This window comes from Hesperophylax consimilis, chromosome 29 (assembly GCF_061612785.1).
Source record: "Hesperophylax consimilis isolate HC1 chromosome 29, BYU_Hcon_1.0, whole genome shotgun sequence".
NCBI lineage: Eukaryota > Metazoa > Arthropoda > Insecta > Trichoptera > Limnephilidae > Hesperophylax > Hesperophylax consimilis.
In genome coordinates, this window is record NC_142864.1 from 18,343,665 (window position 1) to 18,364,109 (window position 20,445).

The window sequence follows — 20,445 nt, forward strand, 5'->3', positions numbered from 1 at the left end:
AATAGTGTCAAGTGAAAACCTGAACAATGTTTTGATGGAGTCAGAGATTTAAGTCATAATAACCCTTCAAGCCTCTGCTATATTGTCTGTTATGTTTCTTAACGATGCTGTTAAATGCTGAAAGAATTTGTGTGTATTGTTAAGCGTCATTTCTTTTCTTTCTATAACCGTTTAGATCATATTTTTTACCACGATAATAAGGGAGATACAACGATTTCCCTGATACCATATGAGCTGTTCAAAAAAGCTTTTGGTTCACTAAACTGAACAAAAATCATGAAGGATTAAGAAATATTACTGAAAGTTTACTGACATAAAGATTGACAAAATTTAATTAAGATTTTAAACAAACAATTCAAAGCCTTGATTTAACTTAACAACTCTCCAAAATTCTGGACAATTGAAACAATAAAAATATAACGGAAAATGTTGCTTGTACAATGATCAAGGACTTAGCTGCCAGAGAATTTAACCCGATTTTTTTTAATCCCGATGGAATAATAAGAAAATCGTTGCGTCCATTTCTTAATCTCGTTCATTACGTCTGTCTCGCATTCTTTTCGAATCTCCCCGTGATACGGTCATCGAGAAGACGGACAGAATCCAGAAATAAACCATCTATTTCTCTTCGCAGAATAAAAGAATCAAGACGAGTAGTGATTATTTTTACTTCGTCGGTTTTAAATTGCCAAACATTCGACTGACAGTAACAGGTTTCATTGCAAGCTTCATTTCAACTGTTCATTATTTCTTTCGCTGCTATGCTTTAAATTCTGGTAAGTCTTCGAAATACCAAATTAAACCAGTACTGACAAGTGAATGGGTAAGTTTTGTAGTCGATGCTTACGTGTTTGGTACAGGCCGGAGAAATATATATAGGAATTTAAACTCTAGCGACTATATTCTTATTAAAGAATGGCGAATTCTTAGATTCAACGGAAGATTTAATCTATGAATTTGCAAAAAATGAAGATTCCATCCTTCATACCTAACAAAAATACATTTTTCTATCGACATTGTCCATGTTTGTAAATTTTTTTTCATTTATCTTCGGTCAACATCTTTACATTTTCCGTTTTCCGCGGAGAGTCGACTCAAATGATGCCAAAGCCGATCCACATGAATTTAATGCACAACTTGCTATACTCAAACTCGACGGAAACATTTTATGTGGCTGAAGAAGGGCTTAGTACACTTCAAAATTGGCTGCAAATTAATATAATCACAACTAAATATATAACATTTTAAATGTACTCAGGGTGCCAACCAGTAAAATCCCTTGAACTAAAATTATACGAATGCCATAGAAATAATGTTCAATGTAAATGTTCAATTATAGAAAAATCACAAAGCATAAAATATCTCGGGGTAGTAATTGATAAAAAACTTAGATGGTACCTACATATCAAAGGTATCACGGAAAAGCTTAAAAAATCTATTACGCTTTTTGTCATTCTCGTATTTAATATGGAAATATAGGATGGGGATCTGCTGTATCTAAGTATATACATAACCTGAACACAATTCAAAAGGGAATCTTAAAGACCACACTGAAAGTATTCATAAGAATGACTTCAATTGAAATTTTCAATGTAATTGAAATATATGCCAAAAATATAGTATTGAAACAATTTAAAGGTGCTGAATCATCTAAAATACCGCGTATTCATCACACTTGGTCAAATCACAATTTCATACAAATATTCCAGGTCATAAAATCACATTCCAATAAAGAAACTATATTTATTTTTTTACGAAACTCCACAACATCCTTCCCCCTGATATAAAGCTAATATAAATTTGAATGATTACAAATCAAGAATAAAAATCTGACTGAAAGACATCAATGAAAAAACTCTGAGTAAAAACATTAAAAACGACATAGAAAACATTAGTCCGCCTCAGCCTAGGTCACCCTAGTGAGTAGGACTAAGAAATACAATTTACCATACATATATTCTCTATAATATTTTGTATTACAGTGTTAAAATAGTCGCTATAATAAAATAAAATAAAAAACATATTTAATTTTTAAAAATAGAGGTGTCCCTCAGGGATCCCTACTCGGACCTGTTTAAATTTGACTTGCAATCAAAACGATCGACATTTTGCTAAATGTTACTAAGTTATCAAGACCATTAATTTTCACAAAATTATTGGATATTGATTGTAAAAAATGAAGAGTATAAATTAGGAATTAAAGATATTAAATCGCTCTAGATCGCAAAAAAATGTTTGATGAGTTTCGAAAAATGTTAATGTTCGCCCGATATTCTTATGTAAAAGACTAAAACCAGGTCGTCCATTTCTGTAAGTACTACAAGTAGGTTAGGTTAGGTTCGATATTCTTCGATTTATGGAAGTACGGCAAGTAGGTTAGGATTTATAGGTTCGATGTTCTTATGTATAGTTATTCTTAAAAGTCGTTAACTTATCAGCTTATTTATTATTGCGTGTGATTGTAAAAGCAGTTACGTCTGACTAAAACCAGGTCATCCACGGCTGTAAGTACGACAAGCAGGTCAGGTATTTTCTCCTTCTCCGTTAATGAGAATGTTAAGGTCGCTCGGCTAAAAGTGCCCGCCGCCTAAGTGTTCCTCACAGAGGAACACTTTGTTCTCACTGGTCTACGTCACGCCATCTGACCGAAGCAGGTATATTTAGTTCAGGTATACGAGCTACTTGGCGAGGTTGAACGAAGCAGAAGTTATGCAAGCCTGCGATATTGTGAATTGTAAATTACAGAGAGCGAGGAGCATGTCGCTTAATTCTAAATATACCAAAAAGAACCAGGATTTACGAGTATCCCCAATTATTCCTTGAACGGTATAATTAAGATAATTTAATTTTTAAAAAATGCTACCTAGCAAAATATCGCTACGTCCTCGAAAATGTTCGATGCCTGATAAAGAGATTTAATAATTTAGATGAAAAAACATGTTGCGAATACAGTTAATTAATATATTCGCCAAAAAACCTTATGCTAAGGTGGAAAAAATAACCGTCTGCTACCGCAATGATAATGTTATCCTTTTCTTATCGTTGTTATTTACGTCTTTAAAAATATGACACAGCTAATTACAACATTGAAACAATATACGAGACTTAAAAATTAAAAAGCACAAATTTATCTGATCCGGTTCTTATTAAATATAATTTGAAATTATATTAGAGTTTTTAGTCACCTTTGGCTGATGTTTCACAAAACTTCTACATATTTAAAAAAAAAACATAATCTTGTACGAGTGACGTTCCACGGTGAAGATATTGCCCCAATGGCAGTCAACAAAAAAAACAGATGCAAAAACACTTTTTTGAAAGGAACTAAAGCTGGGCCTGTTTTGAAATTGGCCTCTTATCAAAACTATCGATGTTTTTAAAAAGGATATTAATTTATCCCTTTAGCAAATAGAGTGTTATAATTAATTGTAAATAATGGATGATTGAATTCACCCGAAACTAATTTCATAATGGCGGTATTCATCAAGGATCTAAGCTTGAACCTGTTTCAAAATTTGCCTCCAATCAAAACAATCGACATTTTGCAAAAGATTCGTAATTTATTGGGAAATGGTGGCACTCTTATGAAATACCATCTAGCATAAATAATAGTCTTAATCTAAAAATAAAGTAAGCAAGGATCCAAGGTTTGACGTGTTTTGAAATTGGCCTCTAATCAAATTGATCGATATTTTGCAAAAGGTTAGTAGTAATTTATCGCTACCACAACTTGTCGCATTATTAAGCAGGGTCCAACAGATGTAATAATTATGATTTATTTGTCTGTAGGATTTATTTGGATGCAGTTTCGTTGCAAAGTGCAATGGTCTCTGTACGATCGCTGCCAAGTTTCAGTGATGCAACGCTTAAGCCGGTGAGGCAATTTCGTACATGTGAAATATTAGGAAAGGTGACTTAATTGTTCTTGAGAATTCTCTTTCCGTTCTTTATGTAATGTTCATGAGAATTTCAAATAAAAATCTTTTGTCTTAAACGTGACTAATGAAAATTTGTGCTTCTTTTTCTGACTGCTTAAAAATCAAGTTTTGCTGATTGGAAAACCTGCCTAAAGAAATATTTATGATTTAATTTTTTTGTACTTCATATTAAATTTGATGATAATGGACATAGACTATCAAAAACACTTTAAAAATGCTTAAAAAAACCCTCTACCAGACAATCTGTAAAGAAACCGATACTTAACATCAAACAGCGCCCGAACAAAAGCCAGTTAAATAAACACCCCAGTAGGATTGTATAAACTCGGCGAGTTTGATCATTCATCAAACATAAAATAACATCTTAATGATACTAATTGCTAAATCTACACTTATTTTTGTTTATTATTTTAAGGGGTCCGAAAAAATATGAGCACTTCTAACAAGTCTTCTCGAGTGAGATACAGCTATAAATTTCTTCGCTTTACTGGCATGCCACACATTAATAGATTTAAAACCTACAGCTCTATCAGCCAAAAGAAATTTATCAATATAGGGTTGTTCAGAATAAGAAAAATAGTACTTACGACTGAAGTTAAGATTGATGGAGGCGGCCACCTCGCCCATCTTGTTCTTAGCTTTAACTTTGTACAGTCCCGCGTCTGTCTCTATCACATCGTCCAATTCCAGAACGACCAGGAATTTATTGGTTTCAACGGTTTGAATTCTGGAATGACAACAAATTCAATGTTAAAACAAGGTCACTACAACAAGTAAATAACAAACGGGAGACAATCAAAAGATTAACAAAGAGACATTTATCAAAAGGAGGTAAGACAGGGAGAATTTGAAAAAAACATAGGAGCACAAGACTAGCGGTTTTCTATCAATCAACTACTTAGAATTAAGTTTAAAAGTAGTAATAACAATATTATGGGGTACTATCAGGTGAGTAAGGAAAACAGTAAACATAGAAGATACATATGATAATCGCCCTTTGATCTGAATGCTAACGAGAGTCTTCAGACCGTCTCATTATCATTAATAATATAAAGTAGTTAAAGAGTTGATCGAGGAAATTAATAGAGATAAACAAGTCAAATGAAAGAGATGACATGGCTGATGGCTATGTCCAAGTAGTTGTGCTCGAATGCAGTCAGTCAAGTAAAAATTAAATGGAAAGAGATAAAGAAGAAGACGTCAAAGATAAAATGGATGGAGAAAAGAAGTTTGTTGATTGCTCACCTAAACTGCGTCCTGTTATCCTCCTTGAGGAGTTCATCGCTCCTGTACCAGCAGATCTCTGGCTGCGGAGAGCCGAGAAGCTGGCACTCGAAGACCAGCTTGTTGCCGTCATCTTCCTGCCGGAGTTGCGGCTTCTGCGTGAAGCTCGGTGCGAAGTCCTCTACCACACCCATCTTCACACGCGCCTAGCCACGCCACGGAGGCAGAGTGCCCAAATGCTTATCTAAACAGACATACAAACAAACAAACCATTAGACAACAAGTCAAGGGATCAAATACATTTTAACTGAGACATAAGATACAGGTAAAGATCCGTTGTAAACTCTCCAGTCGGCCTATCATGATTACACCAACAACTAAGCAAAAACGATGATAAACTGATTATCAATATCAATAACAGGCCCAAATTGCTTATATGGATAATGTTTTAACGGTAATCGACGTTTTACGACTTATAGCTTAGATCTTCTCGGTGAATCTCTAATTTCGTATTACTTTTGTGGGAATTTAGTTGATTTCGATTATTTCAGGAACGAAAAACTTTTGTAAAACTTAGTAAAGACCTAGTAACCTTAGTAATTTTCCTAGTACTCCCTATGCCAATTTGTTTTAAAAGTTCCGCTTGGGTGCTTGAGACACATTATGAATTCAGCAGGTAGGTAAGCGAGCAGGTCATGGGACAGTCATCAAGATCCCAGATCCACATTGAAATCAGATGCTTGTGGGAGGCGCAATGAACAAATGATTTTGAAAATCATCACCATCAAGTTGTGAATTAACAAAGTTTACATGGGTGGAGGATACGTTCAGATTGTACACCTTAATAATAATATTGTGTCACCAATGTTAAAACTATGAACAAAACGTTGTTTGATTTACACAAACTAATTTGTATTTCACTGAATGTAAACATATCGTCACCAGAAAACAATACTACATGTTTACAAATGGTACACACAACCTTACAAACAATTATTATAGAGAAAATTGACGGCGAAAGGTAAAAGGTTACGATAAAAATAAATTAAACAACGTGGTTTAAGAGCATATTGTCCAGAACTAGGGGTACTTTTCGAAAGGAGATATTATTTTAATACTTGTTATTTTTTAAACGTAAAATACGTTAAAATAGACTGCAGTTTTATTTTTGGGGTATTATGCCGTGTTGCTTCATCAGGGCAAATGAATATTCAAAGATTGTGGCGAAGTGTGTGCTTGTCTGTGTAGAATCACATTTGAATAGACTTCAAGTTTTGTGATTTATTTTGGGGTATTATGCCGTGTTGCGCTACTTCATTCTTTAGCTAACGTTTCGGACAGCATTACAATGTACATCATCAGGACAGATGTATAAAAATTGTGGAGAAATGTGAATTCCTTATATATGTAGATGTGATACCGTGTTGCCAACTCCAAGCCTCTCCAAAAAAAAGTATAGTTTTCTGCGTTTAGTTTTGGTGTAGCCGTCAATTATATACCAAGAACTATTGTACTTAGCCCTGTTGTCCCTTCTGTATTTTAATTGCCTCTGTAATTAAGCGTGCTCCATGCGTTTTGGGTCTTCTTGAATTTCTGGGATTTTTAAGAACTGAATATTTATCTAGTTATCCGTGAAACTCACGGAATAACCCGACTTAGTTGATATAAAAACTGTAAATGTTTGTTTCCACCGAATCCATTTAAAAATATGTATCTTTTATTCCAAATTGTAATATTTAATTAAAGAAAAATCAGAAAAGGATACGAACACATCTAGGACTTGAACTCAGGACCTTCGCTTTACCGGTGCTCTACCTACTCTGCTCTACCAACTGAGCTATTCCCTGATGACCGAAAGAAATAGAGTCCCATTAGCTCAGTTAGTCAAAGGTCCCGATTACAAGTGCTAGATGTGACCTATCTTTTTCGGATTTCTGTTTGAAAATTTCGTTTAAAATTTCGCCAACATTGACTTCAATAATCAAATAAAACTAATCGTCTGGTAAAATATACGTTAAGTTTTAAAAATTTGTATTTATAATTTGAATAATTTTCTTAGCACATTCAAGTCCAATATTGAAAATGGTATATGTGGGCACACAGTGAAATGAAATTATAAAAATTTTGAAAAGCGTAAACACGACTGTTTTTACAGTGACTCATCGAGGAGAAATTCGCAATGAAACCGACTAAGATAAAATAGTAGTTGCCAAATTATCCACTATAATAATAAGCATCTTCTGAGATGCCAAATATTGGAATATATTTAGACTCCTTCAGATTACAGTCGGTAGTTTAGTGTTTAACGCTGGCCAGAATTAGAAATGCAAATTGTATTTAGTTAGAGAATTCACAAGCATGCCAAAAGGTAAAGTATTGTTAGTTGGGCTATTTGTAGCTCTGTTGGTAAAATGTTGTTATTACTTGGCAAGATGGAAATCTAATATTTTTATGATGTATTCTTATTGAAGTCTATTTATTTTGTGGGACTCCACTTTTAGCGTGATATATTCAGATATTCAGTCTTCCAATCGTCATGGATCATTTTTTTGTAAGAAGTGCGAAATCTATGATCGATGATGTAAATATATGATGCAATCGAATCTAAAATGAAATTAAAAATCTATGTTTCAATAGAAGATTTACGACATTCGATGGAAAATTTTCATTTTTAATTGTCAATCAAATAAATACCGTTAACCCTTAAATCTTTGTACGAGGAGAACTCTGAGGGTGGTCTAAAAAGTTTCCGTCCTCAACGCAAAGATGGCGGTACTCGTCAATAAAAGCTAGTGAATGTAGTTGTGCATCTTTTGACAATTACTAGCAAAGTTTCGGCCATTTTTGTAGTTGACAGGCGTTTGAGTGAGTCAATAGACCTTGGTTAAGTGATTTTAAGGTTTTCAGTACCTACCTATTGAAACTCGTTTTTATTAGCTTACACAATATTATGTCAAATCTGAAGCATTTGTTGACATGTGTGGTATTAAATATCACGATTTTCAATATTGATAAATGCAAAAACTTTTATTGTCATTAAGTTGAATCAAATGTTTGTTTTTTTATTAAAATTTAAAAATTTAAAAAATACAATTTAATGGCTAAGATTATCTGAGAAGTTTCCGCTTATTAACTTTTTATCTTTCTTGTAAAATTATTCACAAAAAAATGGAACCTACTTTTGCACTTGAAACCAGATTTTCTAGACTCCGTTTGCCAAGCGATTTTCATACCTATTATCTATATTCGTGGCAATATAAGGCAAAATAAGAAAATACACAACTTCGGCGTATGGCTTCCTCTTAAGGCGAAGCTTAGTGCTAAATCACTTTTTTGATTAATCTTTATAACGAATTGGTGTACATTATGAATACCAAAAAATATGCTTTAGATAAATTGAAGATTTTTTTGAAGGTTTCTATTGTTTTGCTTAAGTAGAACACAAATAAATAAAAAAAATTCTCAATAAAAAATATAAATGTAAGCTACTCAATTTTTTAATGAAAATTATTTTTTATTTAAAAGGTTATCTGTGACAGTTTCACTTGATAAACTTTTTTGCTTTCTTAAAAAATTATTTACAAAATAAATAAAAACAAGTTTTGTGCTTGAAATCGAACGTTTCTAGACTACGTTTGTCAAGCGATTTTAATGCCTATTACCTACAATATAAGGTTTACCAAGAATATTCACATTTTTTGCTTGTAGCTTCCTCTTAAGTGAGTAAAATAATGTGTTCTTTTATTGCTTTAGACGGTTGGAAGCTGTCATCTCATAATCTTGTGCAGAACTCGTATAAAAATAAAAATAAATAAAATTGTTGATAATGTATACATGCATTGGCATAAATCCTAACTATGTAATGTTTACCTTACGCCTAATTGCAAGACCAATACTGCAATCTGTGTATCAAATGTAATTCACAACTATTAACCTTATTCTAGTTTACGATCCGATATAAATATATTATTCTATATTCGACTTACAATGCATTTGCGAGGTCACGCAGTACATTCCAGTAGCGCTGAATGGTTGGGGTATAAAGTGAACTCGAATTACAGCGCGAAAGCTTAGTTATTTCAGAATTTATTGCTCAACCTAGATGAGCTTTCAGTTATATTTGAAAGCGCTTATTAATTTCATTATGTTGATGGATTTCTCATCTCTAAATACTATAAAATAAAGTCGCTATCCGCGTCTGTTTGTTTGTGCTCTTAGTTCTTCTAAACTATGCAACTAATTTTGATAAAGTTTTCATTATCATTTAGAGAATTTCTTCTGAAAGGTTTACATATATAATAAATACGTATTGTATTTATAAAAAGTAGAGAAAATACAATGTTTTGTAATCAAGTCGTAAGAAAATATTTTTACTTGATTACATTGACGGCCGGCATAGTCCAGTGGTAACGCATTGGACTGCCATTCCGAAGGTCGCGGGTTCGAACCCGGCGTGCGCAAATAAATTTTATTCGATTAATTTGTGTTATTTCACAATTAATTAATTAAAATAATATATAGTATATTTGCGGCACGTTCCAGAGTGGAAGATACTACCAGTATCGCCCTGGTGTAAGACCACCATTCAGAATTGAAACGTTGCTCCAAATGGCTTTAGCCGTGTTTAGTGACTAGATCTGAATAGCCAGGTACTTCCCCACCTTCCTCTTTCCCTTCCCCACTTACCTTCAGCCTCACAACATCCCCCAATTGGGGATGCCATAGTCTCACTGGCTCCAGACGGGAGCAGTTGGGACTCTTGTGAGGTATTCACTATAAAAAATTTAAAAAAATAAAAAAAAATTGCTAACGCTGGCAAAACCTTATGAGATTCGAGTACATCAAAATAATTTACTAAAGAATTTTATATCGTAAAAAGTCCTACAGAAAAGTCTCCAATTGGATATATCTATCTCCTAAAGATAATCCCCAGCAACACCGGGACACGTCTACTAGTACTTTTAATGAAAATTCTTACGAATCTAATATTTTTATTGTATTTATATATATTTTAAATTCAATTTTTCTTCGAAAAATGTTCCTTACAACACGGATGAACTCTAGGCGTGTGTGACAATATACACTCTCCTATATAAATATATTTAGTTTAAAATTTAATACATATATTTGACGACCTCCGTGGTAGAGGGGTAAGTGTAGTGTTTGGTGATTTAGGTTCGGGCAGGTTCGGGTTCTACCGAACATAACCGAACGCTACCAACGGCCTCCGATTACATTGTCGGGTCGCGAGGAGCTCATTCTCCCGCTAGACGGCCTTTAGGCAACTTGTTACTTGTATTGTCAGTTTATTATATTCCGAATTAAACAACGTCCGTATATAAGAATCTACGACTATTCAATATATTACCAGATCCTATCCTCGTTAGAATACTGGAGATTAAGGGCCCAGAATTCTCTCCTATAAAACAACGATACGTTACAGTAAGGCTCTCGACTAGCAAGCTGGAGGTCGCAGGTTTAAATCCCTTTTCATTTAATTAATTTGTGTTATTTCACAAAATGTTCATTTAAAATAATATATAGTATAATTATCTCTCACGATACTCTCAAAATCGCCCTGGTGTAAGATCACCATTCGGAATTGAAACTTTACTTGAAATGGCTTGGTGACCAAATCTGAATAGCAAGGTACCCCATCTCCTTCCTCTCCCAACTACCTTCACCCTATCAACATATCTTAGTCGGGGATGCCATAGTCTCACTGGTTCCAGACGGTCGGGAGAAGTTGGGACTCTTGTGCGGTATTCACATTATTAAAAATAATAATAAAAAGGACCAAGGCCAACTCGGGAGAGACTGATTGAGGGAGATCTCTACAACATGTCTTTCTCGAAACATCTGGAGGGCTGAATTCTTACTTCTGTCTCTCCTGAACACACTGATCCCTAGATTCATACCCACCCCTCATACGTTTTTCCTTCCCAGAACTTCCTCTCCCTCCTTTCCTAAAAAATACCCTCCACACAGCATCCCCAAAGATGATATAGGCCCCGAGGAGAATAATTTTGTTCAGGGCTTCTTGTATAGAGCTAATATATAAAAAAGCTTTAAAAAGAAAAAAAATTCTTGGTCTTAAAAAAAAAACGGCCAACAATTTAAAAAAATAAATTTTAGGAGACTTTTTTGAATAAACCTTTAACCTGCTTTCTATCTCAAATGCGTGTAATTAAAGTTAACTACAGTGTGACTCACAAACACTTGACTTGATTTAAAAAAAAATTGTTAAGTCACATGCGAAACACCCTGTAGTTTGATAACGCTAAATGGTACTAGAGGCGAGTGTTTATAGATGTACAATCTATATAAAAAAAAAACCTCTTTAATGATAAACTAATGTTTATAAGACAAGGTTTTTATGCATAACACAAAGGATAATAAATTATTATAAGTAATAATTAGTCGCCAGTAATATCAATAAAAATTGAAAATATCTCCCAATATTACAGGCGACTAATTATTGCTTATAATAATGTAAAAAATATTATCATAATGTTGAATCATCGATATAACATGCGTCTCTTGGAAAAATTGAGTTTTTGTACGGACAAAACTATTTATTAAATAATTCTAACAACAAAAACAAAACTATTTAACAAATAATTCGTCCTTATATTGTGAAGCATAACTTGCAAAAAGCTTTTTATAATAAAACAATTAAATTAACGCCATCTATCAACGCGTAGATTATAACGAACCCCGTTGACCCCGGTGAAATTCTGTACTAAACGATGCTTACATGACAGAAATTATAAACTTGGGGGCGAACCAATATTTTTTTGCAAACCAGTGACCGTTCAAATAACTTTGCACAAAATAACTTTTAAAAACAAATAACTTGTCGCATTATGAAGACACTCTAGGTTAAAAAACAAGATTTCGCAATCCAGATACTAAAACGTTCACCGGAAATTCGCTTATAGATTTCTGTGAAGGATATTATTTCAGAGGGAACTGTAACCAGCGAACAGTATTTTACGCTGAATAACATATACGTATCATTTCACAGTGCACAGTTTGCTGACATGTTTAACATTGATGCCTACATCTCTTCCAAAATACATTTTTATATCATCGAAGAAGAAGATAATACTAATAAATCTGAACGAAACATGAAACAGAACAAAACAAAGAAAAATAAATATATAACGGTTATAATTAGCAATCGAAACCAGGATCTCTTGTTTTACTGGGACAGCAGGCGCGGTCCATCCATTCATGCTGTAGATGCTCAGCATCCCTTGCATTTTAGAGTAAAAAGATTTGGACTTCTAGCTGTAAACAGCATTATTGCAATTTAAATATTTAAATGTTTCTACAGCGACCTTAATGTGATTTTTTAACAAAAACGGCGCTGTAAAATATCATACAAATATTATTATTATTATAAGACATCGTGCATATTATCGTCTCGTTTCTGTGTACGCACAACGAACGACACGATACAAACGGCGCGGGCGATTCTAAATACACATACATTCTCAAATTTATGAAACGTGTAAAACACACTAAATGCAATAGTGAAATAGATTAATTACATTGTAGGTAATAGGCATTAAAATCGCTTTACAAACGGAGTCTAGAAACGTTCGATCTCAAGCAAAAAACTGGTTTTTATTTATTTTGTAAATAATTTTATAAGAAAGCAAAAAAGTTAATCAAGTGAAACTGTCACAGATAATTTTAGCTATAATACTAAATTTATTAAGTTGTTTCCTTTATCCGTTCATACATTTCTATTGAAAAAAATTTTTTTTAGTAGTGTACATTTATATTTTTTATAGAGTAATTTTTATTTATTTGTATTCTACTCAAAAAACCTTCAATTTATAAAAAACATATTTTTTGGTATTCATTATGTACACCAATTCGTTATGAAGATTAATCAAAATAGTTATTTAGTATTAAGCTTCGCCTTAAATAACAAAAACAAAACGTGCTTTTAATAATTTTCGGAGCTTACTTTGCGATTTTTTTCTAACGAGATAATTTCATATAATTAACGTTTCGGCAAAACAAATGTATAGATATGTTTATATTCAAAATTTTTTTTTTTTTTTGAACTTAAAAACTTAAAGAGTTAACGAAAACCTTGTTATAAATCGGTAGAAATTGGGTTTGCGAGCTTAATAATGATTAATAGCTTAATAATGATGAATATTCATTATTCAGCTTAATAATGAATATTTATATAAAAAACGTTTTAGAGCTGAACAAAACCTCTACATCATTCTGACCATTATTAGAAACGTATTTTAAAAAAAAACATAATTACTTGAGCGATCGATGTCATATACTTTCATTTACCATTTATTTAATTAATTAAATTCCTCAAAATATTAATATGAAACTAATTACTGCGATTTAAAGCCAATGAATCCACTTAGATATCACCATTCATCCCATATTTTTCAGTTCTTTAAATTAGGCACATTATAGCAAGCGATCGCTCAAAACATTTTTGTAGATTTTCATAATATGCCAAAAAACGTTCGAGCGGAACAATTTGATTATATTTGATGAAGTGTTGCTTGCATACTCTTATGTAAAATCGAAAAGTTTCTCATTATATTGATTATAGAGTAGAGGCGCTTTATTTTTCTTTGAAAAGAAAGGTTGGAAAGAAAGATGGTCCGCGTTGGTATGTAATATCTTTAGCGATTATTTTTAAGTGAATTTGATCGCTAGTACAAATTACCGTTAAAAATAATCATTGCATCACCTCTTTTAATATTTTCCTAACAACATCGAGCCGCTCTGTAAGTATGTTTAGTCATGTGGAGCAGAAATACAGAAGTTCTGACCACGAAAACTATTTTCAAATTAGCGTGGGAGTTACCTACGTAAATTTCATGAATTTTCCCCGTTCTGACTGATCTAAATCATAAACAAAAACTTGCTACATAAACACGTTCTCCCCACGACAGATGTACAATCTTTTAGAATACAGACATCACAGACACGGTGAAAATACAAATATAACTGTGATGTATTAATTACTCTTTTGGGATGCTGTGAGAGAGAAAGTTATGAGAAGGTAAAATAATCTATGGATCAGTTTGTCCAAGAGTTACAGATATATGAATATATCCCTCCCACTGCACCGCAAGGCGAAGAGTCAAGAGACCAATAAGAGAGGTCAAAGGATCTCCCCAAACTAGCCTCTCTAGATATGACACGCCGCGTAGCTGATGGGCAGATGCACCCTGCAAAGGGTTTATTCACCAAAAGTAGCTTGCCACTTAAGGTTACCTATTCAGATGTGTTGATTATCAAAAGTAACATCTAAACTATAAAGAGGAAAATCTCTTTGTTTTTCTTATTTTTTTTGATTTCACTATGTTCAGCGTAATTATTTTTAGTGGTAACCGGATAAATCATCACATCTTTAAAGAGTTACCTATATAAATTCAAGGAAAGTGATGAAACAAAAACTTTATTAACTGGGTTAAGTTAGGTTAAAAAAACATTTTTTCATCGTTTCAAATGACTGTATATCACTTTGTAAAAGTGAGTTGAATTGTGAGATGAAATAATAACTCGGACATACAGAGGACTAAGAGGGATTGGGAGAATTCTACGTTAAAACACACTGGAAGTGGGGTTCATTAGGAATGAGGGCAGTTATACGCGTTATTTAGAAGAAGACAACAAAAATACGAGGGAGTTACGTTCAAGGTCGTAACCGACGTATTAATTAATCAAGCACATATGTCTATATAGATATGTAGTACTAGGGAACCTTGAGTAGCCTTTCGAAGATACCAAAGGGAGAAAGGGTTCTAAGGAAATTTTAATGCCAGTGGTCTGAGATCATCTAGGTATAAGAAAGAGAAAAGGGGAGAAAGAAGAAACATCCCAATTGTCACTGTGTTGAGTTATCATTGAACCTTTTTAGTACAGCTAAATAATACTAATTTTACTAACTCTTTTTAAACAATACTTACTTGCTTTTTTACTACTTAAAGACAAAAGCAAATTCAACCAAATTCAATATTGAAGGTAACAATAACCTCAATACTAAACTACTGTACGGATCGAAAATAAAAATGCTAATGTACCTATGTATACCAGATGTTATTTTTGTTTAATTTTCAACATAATTTCTCTGAAATTATTCTGTTTAACATAATACTGTTTCGCTCCTGTGAACCACTGTAAACATAAATCATGTATATTGTAAAAGCCTTTTACGGCGTCTAAATAAATAAATAAATAAATAAGAAGATGGTAATAATAAATCTATTGAAACGAAAATACGTAATTCATGTGGTGTTGTACTTTGTTTTGTTTCTTTCTCTCTCCTTTTCTATCCGCTGTATTTGTAATCGAGCATAATCTATTTTTACCAATGTATTAGTGGGTAAGTACCTTTTTCTAAATTCCTACCTTGGCTCTATGCTTGTGTGTATATCCCTGTCTGTTTCTTTTTTGTATCTTCTTGTTTGTTCTACTTAACCTCAATTTTTCTATTTTTGTACTCTTTCGTATGTAAAACTTATAATTTTGATATCAAAATACCAATGTAAAATTGTACCTATTAGCTCCCACTTATGTATTGTAAGTTCATCTCGTCCTACAATGAGTTTAGTAACTCATCGGGATTGCTCTAGCAAGAAATAAAAATAATAAAAAAACATATTTATGAAAATCATTAAACAAAACTAGGCACAGAAAAATAATAATGTGACTGACTCAACTGGGAATCGAACCCAGGATCTTTGTCTTAACGGGACAACGCCTTTAACCACTCGAAAACATTATCTCATATTTCAAATTCAGAATTAACAATATGATGTTTTATCAACCTTTCACCTAACCAATATGGCTTTAGAACTAAACTAGGTACTGATGATGCTATATTTAATTTAACCAAAAACATTTATTCTAACCTGGACTCAAACATCAAAACTTTAACCATTTTTTTTAGATTTAAAGAAAGCCTTTGACACAGTCAACCATAGAACTCTCTTAAAGAAAATATCCAACATTGGAATTCAACACAAATGTCTCATGCTGTTACAAAATTATATATTGAATCGCCAACAATGCACAAAAATTGGAACATATTTGAGCAATTTTGATTTAGTAAAACATGGTGTACCACAAGGAACTGTATTGGGGCCGTTACTCTTTCTAATATATATAAATGACTTATGTAATATTAAAATACCTGGTAAAATTTTCTCATTTGCTGACGATACTGCAATAACAGTCCAAGGAAAAACATGGGAAGATACTACTAATAAAGCTAACAAATGTATTACTATTGTCAAAGAGTGGCTAGATAGAAACCTACTTACCCTAAATTATGATAAAACTATTTGTATTCCTTTCTATAACACACAGAAGTCGGCTCCTAAAACCAATCTTAATTTGAAGTTTCATAACGTAAATTGTAACCCAAACACATTCTGTAACTGTGAGGAGATGAAATCTGGAAAACTTATTAAGTATTTAGGTGTAACTATAGATTGTCAACTTAAATGGACCAGCCATATTGAAAAAACTGTTAACAAATTGAGATACCTAAAATATATTTTTAAAAGAATGAGTAATGTAGTAAATATAAAAACCATGAAACTAGTTTATGACTCACTAGTTCATTCATCTCTTTCCTATGGAATAATTGGCTGGGGCGGAACTTTCAACAATCATGTAAAACCACTAGAAATTGCACAAAAATCAATTATTAAGATAATGTACCAAAAGACTAAATCCTATCCCTCTAAACAATTGTTCCAAGAAACTGAAATTTTGGACCTTAAGCAGACTTATAGTGCTCAATGTCTTAAATTTATTTATACGCGACCAAACAACTTTATTAAAAATTCAAATCGTGCCAGCCAACGACATGGCGCTTGTGAATATGCTGTGCCTCACTGCAAAACCAGGTTGGCCCAAAGGCATATTAGTTTTATTGCTCCAAAAATGTATAATTCTTTATGTACAACCTTTAAAAGGGACACGTGTGTAAACCTTCAATCTTTTAAAAAGTACATCAAATCTTGGCTAAAAAACACTGAACTAGATATTTTTTTCTTATAAGTTTTAGCAAAGCTATCTGTAACATTTATATCAATGTATACATTATTTTTTATTATTTCACATACATACAAAACAGCGGATATATTTTATTGTTTGTAATGCTTTGTCTGCTAATTCACTTTTTAAGATGTCTTCAAAAACTAGTATTTACCTTATTTTTTGTGTTATTTTAAAACTTTTACATGTTACATGATTTAGTTTCTTGTATTGTATCTCTACAGTAACTAAAATAACTTAAATTTATATTTAATATTGTATCTTCACTTACACCATAGAAATAAGATAAAAATACTTATAATACCCACACTCAGGCTTCGCCTTCGTGGGATTTTTTTTTAATTATGTACATTTATTTCAATATTTTTTATACATTTTTCAATATTTTATGTAACCATGTATGTATAAAAAAAAAAAATTCAATAAAATAAAAAAAAAAATAAAAAAAAATAAAAAAAATCAAAACTATTTTTTCCCATATTTATGGCAGCTATCTTTTTGAATGTATAAGTTCCAAAGAATTGGTTTGTAACCTATATAGTGTCTCGGATAAACGTAGTCAATTTTAGTAAATTATTTATTTTATTGAAGTCTTTGTTTGCAACGTTTCATTAGAGCAAATTTAAGAACCTTTAAACACATACCCCTTACTAATAAACGCGTTTTAAATTTTACACAACTGATAAACAGTTGTATAAAATTTACGTTTATTAATAAGGCCCATAATATCAACTTTTTTTTTTAAATTCTTCTTCTTCCGTAATCAAGTCGAACATAATTCTTCTATCTGATCCCTTCACTTTAAAATCCACTCCAATTCAATTGAAAAAAATCATCATAAATTTCTAAGATATATTAACAACAAAGTGGGCAAAAGTAATTTCATAATGTGAATGTGCTTTTACATTTATGTTGTAGACAGGTAGAGAATTTGTTGAGAACAAGCAATGGAGCGATACGCACCTGAAGAACGCGGAATTATTGTTACTGCTTATTTGACAAATTTCCAGTCTGTTGTTTTAATACAGGGGCGGCAAAATTAATGTCATTTAGATATTCGCTTGTACCTAGATTGAATGCAGTTCGCAATGCTTTCGCAATAATAGTAGATGTGTTCAATATAATTATAAGAAGTCTATAATAATATACCCCATAATAATAATTAACATTAGCATAATACGATTCTCCATGGGTTCTATTGAACAAAAATAGCAAAATTTACTTGATGATTACTGTTTGATACGCATACTAAAGTTCAATATAGATTAACACTGGGTGAGAGGTTAGAGAGCATTGGGGGAGGGGTAAACCCAAATCGGCAGAAGAATAAATTGATGAAGGAGTGAAAGGCATAGGGGGTAAATCATATATTTTTTAAATTAAATTTAATAAGACATTGTATAATATCGATTATAAAAAAAACGCACAACCTTAAAGTATTTTTTTATACCAACCATGTTTTTTTTCCATGATGGAATATCTGTTATTTTTATGTGAATACCGCACAAGAGTTATAACTACTACTGCCTGGAGCCAGTGAGACTAAGGCATCCCCAATTGGGAAATCTTGTGAAGCTGAAGGTAGTGGAAAGGGGAAGGAGATGGCAAAGAGGAAGGTGGGGGAGTACCTGGCTATTCAGATCTAGTCGCAAAACACGGATAAATTTAAAGCGACATTTATTCATCAAGAGTATCTTCCACAATTAAATAACACAATTAAAAAAACTTGCTTGCGCACGCCGGGATTCGAACCCGTGACCTTCTGATTTCAAGTCGAGAACCTTACCACTTCACAACGAACGCAGTCAAAGTCCGTGTAGTGTTAATATACAAAATTAAATTTAAATTAAACAGCCAGAAATTTGTTTTATTGGTGAATTTTATCAGGCAGAAAATGGAAAATGAGATGGGAAAGATGAAGGTTGAGATGTATGAATAATACTGGAAACACTTTAATCCATTGAAAAAATGTAACATAACACCTTCATCTACTTGCATAGCTTGTATATATACAATACGACTCATCTTTGAATAGTATAAAATAAAATCGCTGTCCGCGTCTGTCTGCTTGTGCGCTTCGTCCTTTTAAACTACGCAACGGATTTTGATAAATTTTTCAATATCATTCAGAGAATTTTTTCCCAAAGGTATTTATATATAAAACATGCATTTTATACAGGGTTTTCTAATAAGAGGTTTTATTTTGATATTCAATCGTAAACGATCAATGGTTTCGTTGATTGTGTGGCACGTAACGCCGTCTTGTTGAAAGTAAACATTGTCCAGATCAATACTATCCAATTCCGGCCATACAAAATCATTAATCATCTTTCAATTCATTCACCGTAACTGTTGCTCCAGCCTCATTTTCGAAAAAGTAAGGTCCAATGATTCCGCCGGACCATAAACCGCACCAAACAGTCACACGTTGAGGATAGAAAGGCTTTTCAACAATAACTCTTGGGTTTTTCGAGCCTCAGATGCGACAATTTTGCTTGTTGACGAAGCCACCGAGGTGGAAATGGGCCTCATCACTCAAGATGATTTGCATTTGATTCACTCAAGTGAATTTTAATAATTTCAATACGTTGTTGAAGCGTTTATTGTTCCATTTTTATTAATGGCATAGTTTCTTCTTGTCATATTTTAAAAAATGACAGCTTCAAAAGTAATATCTATCGAAATAGCGAGCTATTCAAAATAACACCTCTTATTGGAAAACCCTGTATTTAAAGAAAGCACAGAAAAGTCTCCGAATAACGTCGAGTACAAGTCAGCAAGTAATATTATATTCTGTAGATGTATTCCCCTAGTTACTAAAAAGTATGATAATAAAAATCGGCGATTTTAATATTTGGCCACCAGCGCTCGTTAAAAATGTGTTTGGCTTGTGACTCAGTGGATTGAACCTAACACCGGCAGATTGTGGAAGTTGAACCAAAATAGATCTCACCGGTTGCTGAAAATCTTAACTCAGAACAGCTGACGCTAGCCGCCAACGTAGGTGAGACGTCCGATATTACATGCTAATAAAATCAATTTAACTCTCACGAAAATATCAGTTGAAGAAGGCTGATTTATTTTCATTTTTAATGCTGCAATACCAACGTTTTATTGGTTTTATTGGTGTAAAAATGATTTATTTTATTTATTCATGTTCTCCATAAAACGGATATGCACCAATATATCATGGAGAAGGTCACAAATTTGAGGTTCATGT

At 32.6% G+C, this 20,445-nt stretch overlaps 1 protein-coding gene across 12 annotated transcripts in view; it reads right to left on the minus strand.

Moving 5' to 3' along the window:
- bt (projectin protein bent) overlaps window positions 1-20,445 on the minus strand; it is a 278,571-nt gene that overhangs the window by 211,068 nt on the left and 47,058 nt on the right. For all 12 annotated transcript variants that reach the window (XM_089649279.1, XM_089649282.1, XM_089649281.1 and 9 more), the window contains exons 2-3: window positions 5,184-5,406; window positions 4,526-4,665 (exon numbers count right to left, since the gene is read on the minus strand). In XM_089649279.1, coding sequence (XP_089505405.1) covers window positions 4,526-4,665; window positions 5,184-5,356 — 313 coding nt within the window. In that variant the 5' untranslated portion in view covers window positions 5,357-5,406. The remainder of the gene's footprint in view (window positions 1-4,525; window positions 4,666-5,183; window positions 5,407-20,445) is intronic.